Genomic DNA, 13000 nt, shown 5'->3' with positions numbered 1-13000 from the left:
TGGCTCACAACCATCTGTAATGAGAACTGATGCCCTCTTCTGGTGTGTCTGAAGACAGCTGCAGTGTACTCATGAAATAAATAAATCTTTAAAAAAAATTAAAAGCAATTTGTAGCGTATAAGGAATTAACGCAAGCACTCGGGTGTAATTTATAGGCACTTCATTGGCATGGACAACGGAAATGTGGTTTCCCTCCATCCTCTTATAGCCTCTCCTAATTAGTCACCCAGTGTCGTATAAAAAGTGTCTTTCTGTATTCTACGGTGGCGGTCTCGGCGATGCTACCGAGTGGGTTTGGGTTTGCTTTAGTTGGAATGTAAAGAGAGTTAAAGGAGCAAGTCTCGTGCTCCCTTTCCGGTTTTGAGCTTTAACGGCTGTTTCTCCTCCCCATGTGCCCTCCCTCTCTAGCAACTGGAGCTGTGTCAGAGACTGTACAAGCTGCACTTTCAGCTGCTCCTGCTCTACCAATCCTACTGCAAGCTCATTGGCCAGGTGCACGAAGTGAGCTCAGTGCCCGAGGTGAGTCCCGCCCCCGCCCCGCCCCCACGCCGCTCATCTCCCCGCAGAGCCACCTAGTGGTCTCATCCTTGGTTTGCTTTTCTTTTTCTTCTGTCCTCCACCCCACTTATAAAGGTACACATCGGGTCTGTTTTTTTGTTTGGTTTGTCCTTTTGCGTATAATTATCGTTTTGTTCAAGCACAAGTGAGAAAGAAATACATTTGGGGGCAAGTCCCCTTACCTCTACAGCTACCCTGGATGCCACACATCACTCTGGTGGGTTTTCTCCTTGGCATGTAGCCTTCCACACTCACCCTTATTGTAAGGTAAGAGGGAGATAGCATCTGGAGACTTCTCCCTGCCTCAGCATCTCCATGTAAAAAATAAAACCATTCGCGGAGTGCAATGGGCTCCAGTTTTCCTAGGACTGAAAGCAGGGGAAGGAGGGTATATACCTGGTTTGCTGAAGGTGAGAAAGATTTGTGTCAGTGAGCTACTGATGGGAGGCTCCCCTGGGCAGAGCCCTACAGGACAGAGAGGGGGGGGGGGCACTGGAGGTAAATACTTAGAAAAGAGCCATCATCCTAAACACAGCAACATGGCGGTAGGAGACAAAAGGAAATGCAGGCGATTTCTGTTTACTGATAGAATAAATGAATGCCAATAAAACCCCAAGGAGAGATATGCAAATGCAGTGCCCGCAGTACTGTCCATATTTAAAAGCAACTGTAGCAAGATTATCAACTAGAAGGGTCCAATGCTTTAAAGGACCCATCACCGAACAGACGTACTGCCTCTGGGAAAGCGTGGGGTGCTGCATGAAGCTTTTGCATTACCCTGGAAATGGGCCTTGCTACTATCTTCCCTTGAATCCACAGGTTAAACATACACACAGTGTTGTGTTGCGGTAAAAATTTTAAAAAAGAACATTTTCTATCAGTTCCTGAGAGCCAGATCCGCTCGCTCCGGCTGCTACTCTGCCATGCAAGCCTTCCTCTCCCAGCTGTCTCCCTTAGCCACCCTCTCTGTGTGGTCCCCTAGGTGGTAGTTACCAGGCCCTGCACGAGTGTGCGTACACACACACACGCGCACACACACACACACACACACACACACACACACACACACCTCATTCTGCAGGCCCTTGCGTGTCCTCACTCCTCGTGGGGAACAGAACCAGATCCACATGCTCCAACTGCCCTCAGCCATTTCTTTCACACACTGCCTTTAATCCAGTAAAATCAAAGTTCCAGATTTTAATTTAGCAATTAGATTTACATGTTAAATTCTCAATCTACAGTGCATCCACAGAATAAACTTAAAATCGATTGATAAGGATATAAACCACCCACCTAGACCACCCAGATCTGGGTCATCCTTCTCCGTCTCCATCTTGATTCTCCTTCCTTCTACTCCTCTCCCTCCCTACAAAAACTTTGTCCCCACGTTATTCTTTTACTGTCCAATCATGGCCTTGATCTAACTGGTGCCAGCCCTCACCTGCATGATGACATCAACCTACACAGTTGTTTCTTTTCAGCTTGCCTTTGGACACTATTGCTGGGATCTACTGTCTCCTGCCTAGAAAAGTGTGCTCTTAATAATTTTTGTCCCTGCTCCCCCTACCCAAAGAAATTGCTACGATAATTTGCCCCCATATATTCAAAACTGATGCCCAGTGGGTCCGCCAGGACCCCTGCACCCAAGCTACATGACACTTTCTCTAATCATTCCAGACCCAGAGCTGGCAGAACCTCTGTGACGTCTCAGTACCTAAGCCAGCCTTGGCTCTAGGGAATTAGATCGTTGATCCCTTGAGGGCAAACTTCATACTGAGAATTGTGGCTGTGTGCACAACATCTGTGCAAGATCAAGCCACACAGAATCCAAGCATGGTGGGAGGGGTGGTCGAGAAGTCCCACCCGTAGCTGAGCCGAGAAGCTATTGGCAGTTTATGACACCTTGAAGACAGACAGTCCCTTCCCTTCAAGGATTCAGCCACTAAAAGGCTGCCCGTGATCAAGGACAGGGCCTTGCATCCATGCACATACCGGGAGGCCTGAGTGGACCCAATGGGTCTTAAGAATAATACTAAACTGAGCTGGGATGTAGCAGTACTCTCCTGGCACTCAGGAGGCAGGGGCAGACAGATAAGAGTTCAAGACCAGTCTGGTCTATAGAGTTCCAGGATAACCAGTACTACACACAGGAAATTGGGAAGGAGGATTGCCACAAACAAACCAGAAAAAAAGAAACCTCACCCATCGCCCATTTGTGTGATTCTGGACGAAACAAGCCAGACTCAGAAAGGAAATTTATACTGGTTGGCTTAATATGTAAGCTCAAAATGCAAAGAAGGGGGCTAGAAAGACATCTCAGTGGTTAAGAGCACACACCGCTCTTGAGAGGACCTGAGTGTAGTTCTTAGCACTCGTGCTGAACGGCAACAACTTAATGATAACTGACTCCAGGGGATGTGGGGATCAATGCCCTCTTCTTTACTGAGGTCTAGGAATCAAGGTACAAACCACTCCCAACGCCGATCTCAGTTAGACAGGACTGGTTTATTGGATGTACACTCCCCAAGACTGATCGATCAGGGCAGCAGCTCCGGTGGGGAGCCAAATGCCATTACCGTGAACACTTCTCAGAGCCAGCTTATAAAAGAAACCCACAAAAAGTTCGTATACAGGTGCAGGAAGCTGGGTTGGCCCCGATTGAAGTGATCTTGAGAGTTTAGACAGAACAGTCCAAACTGACATGCATTTCCCGTAATCCAGGCTTGTGGTGGAATCAGGTCCTCTTGATGTTAAACAAGGAAATAAAGTACCAAAAAGATCTTTAGGCTGCATCAGGCAGCGATGGCCCTGAGAAAATGACAATTATACCATGCAAGGCAAGAATGGAAATAAGACAAAATCACACAGCCAACCCAGCCTCACGTGCAGGCTTCTCCCAAGAGTCCTTAGCTTTGATGGCCACAGCTTCCCTACAGAGAGGGGTTGTCTCTGTGGAATAGATGGCGGGTTGGGAAGAACACACAGCTAGAGAGGATGGTCTGAGCCAGCTTGAAATTTAAATTCAGCTGCGGTTGACCCTTAATGGGAAATCAGCACTGTACAGTTGGAAGGGATCACAGCTAAGTGAACAGAGCCGCACAGATCCAGTTAGGAACATGGTGTCCAGATGGAGCCACTGTACCTATATTACAGAAGTGGGTCCCTGCTCCATGGAAATGACATGAAGGTGCAGCCACGCCCTCCAAAGGAAATTCTAGACTGAGTAGACTTTATAGGTACTGCCACTGAGTGAGCAGAAGTCGTCTTTAGCATTAATTCCCAATCACCTTAATGTTCTTCATCCCCTCCTTCCTAACACTGTATCTTGTGGGGATTAGGGCTGTGGCCCCAGTGGCACGGTGTTTGTAGCCCTCTAGACCTAATCCACAGCACCGCCTAAGACTGGTAGGTGCCTGCACTTCCAATTCTCAGAAGTTGGAGGGAGGTTTAAAATGGTCAAGGCCACCCTTAACTATTAGTAGGTTCAAGGCCAGCCCAGGCTGGTTTGGGGGGTTGTCTTGCAAAGGGACCTGTTCTACACCTGGCTGTGTAAGACTAGGCTGGTTTCCAACTCAGAGATCCTCCTGCCTCTGCCTTGAATGCAGGAATTGAGGGCTTGCATTACCACACCCAGGTTCAGCCCTTGCTATGCATGTATGTCATCTCAAAAATAAAACAAGCTGACCCGGTGGTGGCGCACGCCTTTAACCTCAGTACTCTAGAGGCAGAGGCAGCCTGGTCCCCAGAACGATCCAGGAAAGCCAGGGCCACACAGAGAAACCCTGTCTCAGTAAACCAAACCAACGAAACAAAATTATATCTTGAGACTTTTCTGTAGCATAGAAAAAAATAGGAAATCCTTCCCACTTAAAACAAGGCCCATATCATGGGTGTTTTTGTTTACACCCTTAACCTCAGCAGTCAGGAAAAAACAGAAATGAGGATGAAATTCCTATTGATCCTCCTGCCTCATTCTCTCAAATGCTGGGATTCTTGGGCATATACCACCATACCCAGCTCCATTATTTGTGGAGGTCCTGAAATGACTAAGCCAGTTCAGTCAGTCAACAGGTTCTCCAGGGTGGGAACATGGATTAAAAAGAAAAAGGACAATTAGACAACATTGTAGCATAACCCCAGCCAGTTATGAGGCTGAGGCAGGTTTATTTTTCCCAATCTGCTTTTTTTTAAAGATTTATTTATTTATTATATATAAGTACACTGTATCTGTCTCCAGACACACCGGAAAAGGGCATCAGATCCCATTACAGATGGTTGTGAGCCACCACATGGTTGCTGGGATTTGAACTCAGGACCTCTGGAAGAGCAGTCAGTGCTCTTAACCACTGAGCCATCTCTCCAGTCCCCCAATCTGCTTTTATACCATTTTAATTACATGCGAGTAATAAGGTCAGTTCTAGGTTTGTGATGTCCGAATTGAACCTCTTCCAGGACCTCTTGAGTGAGACCCATGGAGGCGGTGATTGATGCAAAAGCAAGAGGAGTTTAATTCTAACATGTTGGGGTCCTCCTACTTCAAGGGGAAATGACCCTGATCAGACTCTAATAGGGAAGTTATATACCTTGCAAACAATTGGGGCAGGATTCAAACAATGGTAACTAGGCAGGGTACTATTGATGGGGTGAAGTGACCTTCAAGCTGACTCGTGGTCAGTGGATCGTTCTGGACTTTCCAGGGGGGATGGCCGGGAATCAAGGGTGGGGGAGTCAGTTGGGAATCACAGGTAGCTTTGTTTGACAGTTTGGCTTGCAGTTGCTCCAGAAACTAAACCAGCCCTACACTCCCTGGAAGGGAAGAGTCTCTGTGCCTGGAGATTTGTACTAAAATTTTCCCAATGGACTTAGATTGACCTCTACCCTAGCTCTTGCAGGCTGACAGAACAAGCAAGGCAAAACACAAAGTCCTGTGATCACTATTTTTAACAGTATTACAGGATGATCAAGATACCTGAGCCTACTTTCCTGTCCTAGCCCAATGTAATATTCTTGCCTGAAGCCTACTTCTTTGTTTTGACCTAAAATCAGATTCCTGACTGAGCCACATTCCCTATCCCGGCCACATGTCAAGTGGCTCACCACGCTGGATGTCTGCTTAAACAGACCCTCATGACCAATGGTCTGTTTCTAAATGCATTTCATTTGTTTTAAACAGCTGCTGAACATGTCCAGAGAACTGAGTGATCTGAAGAGGAAGCTGAAAGAAGCCACTGCAGCCATCTCCACGGACCCACTGTACATCGAGGGGGCGTGGTCAGAACCAACCTTCACATCCACTGAGGCAGCCATCCAGTCCATGCTGGAGTGCCTGAAGAACAATGACCTTGGCAAAGCACTGCGACAGATCAAGGAGTGCAGGTAACTCCTGGGGTGCTTGTAGAAAACACAAACTATATCCTGCCCCTTTGGTAGGTAGGGACCCCAGCTCTTCCACAGGATCCCAGTTCAGGTATCAACACCCACATGGCAGCTTACAGGAATCTCTAATTTCAGTTCCAGGGAATCCAGTGCCCCCTTCTGGCCGCTGTGAGCACTGCACACATATGTATGCTAAACAAGACCCAAACCACCCAACTGCCTGCCTCTAATCTCTGCTGTGCTTTCTTCCCACAGAAGCCTGTGGCCCAATGACATCTTTGGAAGCAGCTCTGATGATGAGGTCCAGACACTCCTGAATATTTATTTCCGTCACCAAACATTGGGACAGACGGGTACTTATGCCCTGGTGGGGTCTAACCATAGCCTGACTGAAATCTGCACCAAGCTCATGGAGCTGAACATGGAGATCCGAGACATGATCCGCAGGGCCCAGAGCTCCCGGGTCCTCACAACCTTTCTCCCAGACTCCAGTGTTTCCGGCACTAGTCTCTGACAGGAGGCTCCTGTCCCCCATGGTTTCTAAGCTTGCAATGCTGCCATGCTGGGGCGACGTCATTCAATGTCTTCTCGGCCTTCGCAAAGCTTGGACAGAGCATTCTCCTCTTGTTCCCTGTAGGACTTTTTCTAAAGAAGATGACTCAACTTCCAATGTGCACAATACTCTCCAAACCAAGGCAGCCTAGGATCTGCTGACACAGACTCTACCCATCCTGATGTGTGGCTACTATTCACCAAGCAAAGGCAACCAACTACGGGAGGCAGGACTTCCATTGCTTTACCAAAGCTGAGCACACTGAACGACCCCATCCTTTCTAGAGACACTTTAGGATTGGCAGAAGTGCAATGTTTTTCTTCACAGGAAAGCAAATTTTTATTCTGAACGTTGTACATTCATTCCCTTCCTTCCACCTATTTTGCTTCCTTTGAATTTCCTTTCTTTCTTTCTTTTTGTGTGGAATGTGTTTCTTTGTTTCTTTGAGTTGCAAAAGGGGGCAGGCAGAATGAAGCTGGCCACGGAAAACCTGTAAGATGGTCAAAAGCTGACAGCCTGTGTGCCTGAAAAGGGAATTGTAAATGAGTTACAATTTGATGTACACTGTATCTAAATGAGGCTGCTATGAAGTAATTTTCTTAAGTTGCTAGGCTGCCGTTTCTGAAAACCCTGGATCTCTCTGTGCCAGGAAAGATCCCGATGGAATCATTTTCAGGATCATGGCTGCTTTTTACACACAGGTTGCTTTAATAGGCATCGGTTATACCACAGAAGACGAGTGTCTGTTTGCATTACCTTTACCATCTTGTAGAAAAGCAAGTTATTCACAAAAACCACAATTCGTTTTATCTGTCTGCATGCATTCTTTAGTAGCTATTTGGAGAGCCACAAGTAGAGTCATACATCAAAGATCTAAGTTGCCACTTAAAAAAGATGTCCTATTTTATTTGTAATATATGTGTAAAGTGTCTTTCTTAAAAGCTCCTTCCTTAAACCCAGCACTGTGGAGTGTTAGATGTGGGCATGTGATCTGTTGCTCATCCAAAACATATTCAGACTTGGTCTATGTAACTTATTCACTGTGTAAATACATTTAAAGTTTTTGTGATGTGACCTTGGTTGATAATTCTGTTCAGAATTGCCTTTAGATTACAAAAGAGAAAAAAAAGACAAGAGACATGTTGATCATGGATTTTATTTCTAGTCAAATTAAAATATTTGCCTTTGATATTTGTATTTTCTACATGTGGCTGTCACCACAACAAACTTGGATAGATAACGTACTTGAATTCTGCGAATGACACACACTCCGGTTCCCCAGTATTCCAGAGAGAATCCAGAGAGAAGTACAATTTCCTTGGAGTGCGGCACCACCATGGTAACAGGCCTTTTCTTTAGAGATACACAGACTGATCATTTTACGTGGCTGTGCACTGAGTGTGTGCATGTGTATCCTGTCCTTGCTGCTGCCTGTGGAGGCCTGAAGAAAGCATTGGAGTTACAGGAGTTTGTGAAGAACATGTGGATGCTAGGATTCAAGCCCAGGTCCTCTGGGAGAGCAGCACTGCACCTAACTGCTGAGCCCTCTCTCAGGCCCATGCCCCTTTGTTACTGCTCCTTCTGTGTCCATGTCTGTGCATGGCAAGTGCACTAGAGTACGTGTACCTGTGGTAACCTAGAAATGTACTTCAGACCCTTGTGAGCTGCTTGACCCAGGTGCCATGACTTTTGTCTCGGGGCCTCTACAACAACAACATGGGCTCTCACCACTGAGTGATCTCTCCAAACTTTCTCTTATTTCTCTTATTTTTATTTATTTCATGAATGCGGTTACACAGTCTCTATTTTCAGAGACACCATAAGAGGTTCCATTACTGATGGTTGTCAATCATCCTGTGGTTGCTGGAAATTGAACTCAGGACATCTGGACCAGCAGTATTAACTGCTGAGGGTCTTTCCAGCCCAAGAGTGTGACTTTCAATCCTCTCTTCTTGACTACAGAAAAAATCAGAACTGGGCAAGGTAGCACACTCCTGTAATTGCTACACAGACACACAGATGAGGGAATTCACTGAGCGTGGTGTTTCCCTGCCACCCAAAATGCCCCCTTTAAAACCATCAGAATCTGTTTTCTAAAAGACTAAACTGTAGAGAAAATACAACTCCATTCCCTGTCCTGACTCCAGCCCTGGTTCCGTGCACCATCCCACTGCCGCTCTCTGTGACCCATCACCATGCAGGTCTGTCTCTGGGCACCAGGGCACCATCCCACTGCCGCTCTCCATCTGATCTCTCCCTAGTGACTCTCATGGGTATCTCTACCTTGGTCCTACACTTCCTACTTCATGCATTGCCATCCTAGTGTGAGGGATCCATCTGATCTCTCCCTAGTGACTCTCATGGGTATCTCTACCTTGGTCCTACACTTCCTACTTCATGCATTGCCATCCTAGTGTGAGGGAAAAGGGAAACAGTACTTGGTCTGAGGAAACGTGACCTTTCACCCTAACTTCCATCTTCCCTCTGTCCCATGACCCCTCTGCTCCACCTTCTCACTGAGGAAAAGGTCACAACATTTCCTACTTAATATGGCTGCTCTGAGCCAGATGTGCTAGCGCAGACTGGAGTCCCAGCAGCCCTCACTGAAGCCTAGAGAGCTGGGGATGCCAGGACACCCTCACCCATGTAGTCAGATATAGGCAGCTGGAGCAAGACAAGGCCTTGTCTCTAAATGGCTGTTGGGCTAAGGTAATTGTTGTGGACTCAAATTAATTTGACAGTTTAGATATGACAGCCGAACTGACCTTTGATTTGATGGGTCCTATGTGGAGCTTATGGATACGGAAGTTCCTGATTAACCCCAAAACATGCAGAACATAACAGGGCATGTGGACAGCTTGACCCTGGGTGAATCAAGCTATTTCTTTCAGTGTACGTAACAATATGAAATGACTGGCAGGCATGGAACAAAATGGCCACAGCTATGCTAGGAGAGCAGCCTTCAACATTCTTCTAGACTCCCCTGGCTTCTGTGTGCACAAACCCACACACAGATGTACACACATATACATAATGAAAAGTATTTTATTATAAAGTTCTAATACACACAGCATGAAACCAAGGGCACAAAATATACAAGTAGTTTTTTCAAGGTGTGAGTACATGTGTAGACACACACAACCATGCATATCCAGCAATCCAAGCTTGTGGTAGAATCAGGTCCTCTTGATGCTAAACAAGGAAATAAAATACGAAAAAAGGTCTTTAGGCTACTTCAGGCAGTGATGACCCAGGGGAAATGACAATTATACCCTGAAAGGCAAGACTGAAATGAAAAACATCACACATCCAACCCAGCCTCACATGCAGGCTTCTCCCAAAAGTCTTTAGCCTTTGATGGCCACAGCTTCCCTACAGAGAGGGGCTGTCTCTGTGGAATAGATGGTGAGTTGGGAAGAACACACATCTAGAGAGGGTGAGCTGAGCTAGCTTGAAATTTAAATTCCACTGTGATTGACCCTTAATGGGAAATCAGCACTGTACAGCTGGAAGGGATCACATCTAAGTGAACAGAGCCGCACAGATCCAGTTAGGAACCTGCCGTTCAGATGAAGCCTCGTGTACCCACATTACAGAAGTGGGTCCCTGCTCCATGGAAATGACATGAAGGTCAAGGGTCACTCAGACTGAGGAGACTCTGGGTACTGGGCAGAGCCTTTGTTAGCATTGATTCCAAATTACTCTACAGGTCTTTTTACTTCTTACTACCTCCCCCTAAACCCCCCCCCCCCCTCTCAACCATCCCAAAAGCTGATGAGGGAACCCAGGGCCTCCTCCTTGCTAGGCAAGTGCTCTAGCACTGACATAAATCACCATCCCCTCCTTTCTAACATTGTATCTTCTGGGGATTAGGGGTGTGGCCCCAGTGGCAGGGTCCTTGCCTAGCTCTCTAGACCTATCCACAGCCATGCCTAAGACTGCTCCATGCCTGCAATTCCATTTCTCAGAAGTTGAAGTGAGAGTCAAAAGTCCAGACACCCTTAACTATTTAGTGGGGTCATGGCCAATTCAGGCTGGTATGGACAGGTTCTCTTGAGAAAGGATCTCTCCATATCAGTGGCTGTTCTGCCACAGGCTGTGAAGACCAAGCTGGTTTCCAACCCTGAGATGCTCCTGCCTCTGCCTTGAATGCAGGGATTAAAGGCTTGCATTACCACACCCAGGCTCCGTCCTTGCTAGGAATGGATGGCATTCAAAAATAAAACAAGGTGGACAGTGGGGGTACACGACTTTAATCTCCTTTCTTGGGAGGCAGAGGCCGGTAGATCTCTGAGATCAAGGACAGCTTGGTCCATGGAGCAATCCAGGAATGCCAGGACTACTTAGAGAAACCCTGTCTCAATAAACCAAACCAAACATAATTATATCTTCTGTCTTTCTGTGACATATGAATATAGTGAGAAAATCCTTTCCCATTAAAACAGGGGTGATATCCTGGGTATATTCCTACACATCTGTAATTGCAGCACTCAAGCAAACAGACGAGAGGATATCCCTGTAAGTTCAGACTAATCTACACAGTGAGGTCAGGGTAGTCAAGCCTTTGCTGAGACCCTGTCTCAAACAAAACAGAAATAAAAACCGTGCCTACGTCAACAACTACATTTGAGTACGGATACCAAACTTCACTAAAAATTACACACACACCTCAATATTTCAAGAGTGTCGAAGCCAGCCACTCCATAAAGTTAACTTAACTGACACATTGAGGAGCTAGGAATCCAACTGTCACTGGTTTGGGCAGTGCCATACCTTGGTGGGAATTCATAAATATCTGTATGCATGGTCTCTTATCCCTCCCCCTAATAATATTACTAGAATTCAGTCATTAGGACTCTAACGATCCTAATTAATCATTTCCCAAAGGGCCCTTTCTAAACAACACTGTCTACCCTCTTACTACCATTAGACTGACAAAGTCTGCCTTGAATTCGGGGAACAAGTTGCAGCTTTCAACTCCTAACTTTAAAGATATATTTATTATATATAAGTACACTGTAGCTGCCTTCAGACACACCAGAAGAGGGCATCAGATCTCATTACAGATGGTTGTGAGCCACCATGTGGTTGCTGGGATTTGAACTCAGAACCTTGGGAAGAGTAGTCAGTGCTCTTAACCACTGAGCCATCTCTCCAGCCCCTCAACTCCTACCTCTTACTGGCTCCTTAAAACGCACATTCTTCTCACAAACAAAAACCCCCATTGAAGAATCTCAAATTTTTAACTTATCCCAGCTTAGGGTCACAAGACTCATCCCAGATCGTTGTCAACCTCTTGCAGAGGTGAACCTGGAGTTTCAAAACAAGTTACACTCTTCTAAGATAGAGTCAGGAACAGGCAAACAGAAGGGCTAGTGATGGTTAAAGAGCCCAAGGAGGAAGCCAAGTCAAGCCAGTAGAACAAACGCCTAATCCCAGCCCTCGAACTCACCGTCTCTCCCATGGGCTTAGCTGCACTCCAACCCTGCTTCAGTCTTCACGGAGTGGGGTCTTCTTCTTGTGTTTCCGCTGAGGCTTGATTACCACAGGACCAGGAGGCATCATCACCTTAGACTCTTTGCAGAGAGACTCCATTTTGAAGGCTACCTTCCGACTATCCCTCGGTTTCCTCTTCAACCGTGGTGAGAGCCGCCCGGCCTCCGTAGCTCTGTTCTTCAGGCCTTTGCAATCCCCTGTGCAGCATGGATGCCGACGAGGCCTGCTTCTTGTAGAGGCACCATCCTGGCCCCTGAGAATCACGGCTGATGTAGAAGATGATCGCTTTGCCAACAAACTAGACTTCCCAGGAAACTTTGGGGCACTCTTCTGGGGTCCATTCAAGGAATCCTCCTTATTACCTGGAAACCCCACAGGCAACCTCTGTTTTTCGGCTTTGGTCTCCTTGGACAGGGCTCCTTCTGGAAGGTCTTTTTTCTTTAGATGCTGGTGGCTCCTCCTCTGGCTTTTCCACCCAGCTTTCTTTTTAGTAACCTTCCGGGCCAAGTCTTTCCCTGTTAACCAGCCCCAAAAGGACTGCCACAGACTCAGAAGCAGTGATATACAGCAGCACATTTTACTTTAGAGGAAAAAGGCAGTCTGCCTAATCTTGTCTTTCTGAAAGCTGGAAGTCTCTGACTCTGTTTCTGTCCGTGTCTGTCTCTCTTATAAAGCTACCAGGAATACAGAGGCCCCACCCTGCTATAATTGCTTACTCTAATTTCATTATCCAAAGGCTGTCCCTCTGAAGACACACATCCACCCTCTTAACCATTAAAATAACCCGGGGTGTGTGAGAGTGCTGTTTCACACACCTTTAAAGCCCAGGCAAAGAAACGCTGTCTTTAAAATGTCAAACACATGCCAGGCAGTGTTCTCAAGTGCCGTTAATCCCACAGATCAGTAAGCAGAGGCAGGCAGATCTCTGTGAGTTTCAGGCCAACCTGGTCTATAGAGCGAGTTCCAGGACAGCCACGACTCCAAAGAGAACGTATCTCAGAAAACAAAACAACATA

General features: G+C 46.6%; 1 protein-coding gene and 1 long non-coding RNA gene across 5 annotated transcripts in view; one reads left to right on the top strand and one right to left on the bottom strand.

The window, feature by feature from the left end:
* The window catches only part of Fry (FRY microtubule binding protein), a 243032-nt gene extending 235355 nt beyond the window's left edge, over positions 1-7677 (top strand). For all 4 annotated transcript variants that reach the window (NM_001170398.2, XM_039089331.2, XM_063271250.1 and 1 more), the window contains 3 exons: positions 410-520; positions 5733-5935; positions 6191-7677. In NM_001170398.2, the coding sequence (NP_001163869.2) occupies positions 410-520; positions 5733-5935; positions 6191-6449 (573 nt within the window). In that variant the 3' untranslated portion in view covers positions 6450-7677. The remainder of the gene's footprint in view (positions 1-409; positions 521-5732; positions 5936-6190) is intronic.
* Positions 7678-9517: 1840 nt separating this feature from the next.
* LOC134481256 (uncharacterized) lies at positions 9518-12159 on the bottom strand. Its single transcript, XR_010056683.1, has 2 exons — positions 11941-12159; positions 9518-9680 (listed from the first exon to the last, which is right to left on the bottom strand). It is a non-coding gene; the product is annotated as an uncharacterized LOC134481256 (long non-coding RNA).
* Positions 12160-13000: the final 841 nt, after the last annotated feature.

Source organism: Rattus norvegicus, chromosome 12 (assembly GCF_036323735.1).
Source record: "Rattus norvegicus strain BN/NHsdMcwi chromosome 12, GRCr8, whole genome shotgun sequence".
NCBI classification, from domain to species: Eukaryota; Metazoa; Chordata; class Mammalia; order Rodentia; family Muridae; genus Rattus; species Rattus norvegicus.
The sequence above is the reverse complement of the archived record's forward strand: the minus strand, read 5'-3'. Positions and strand labels throughout refer to the sequence as shown.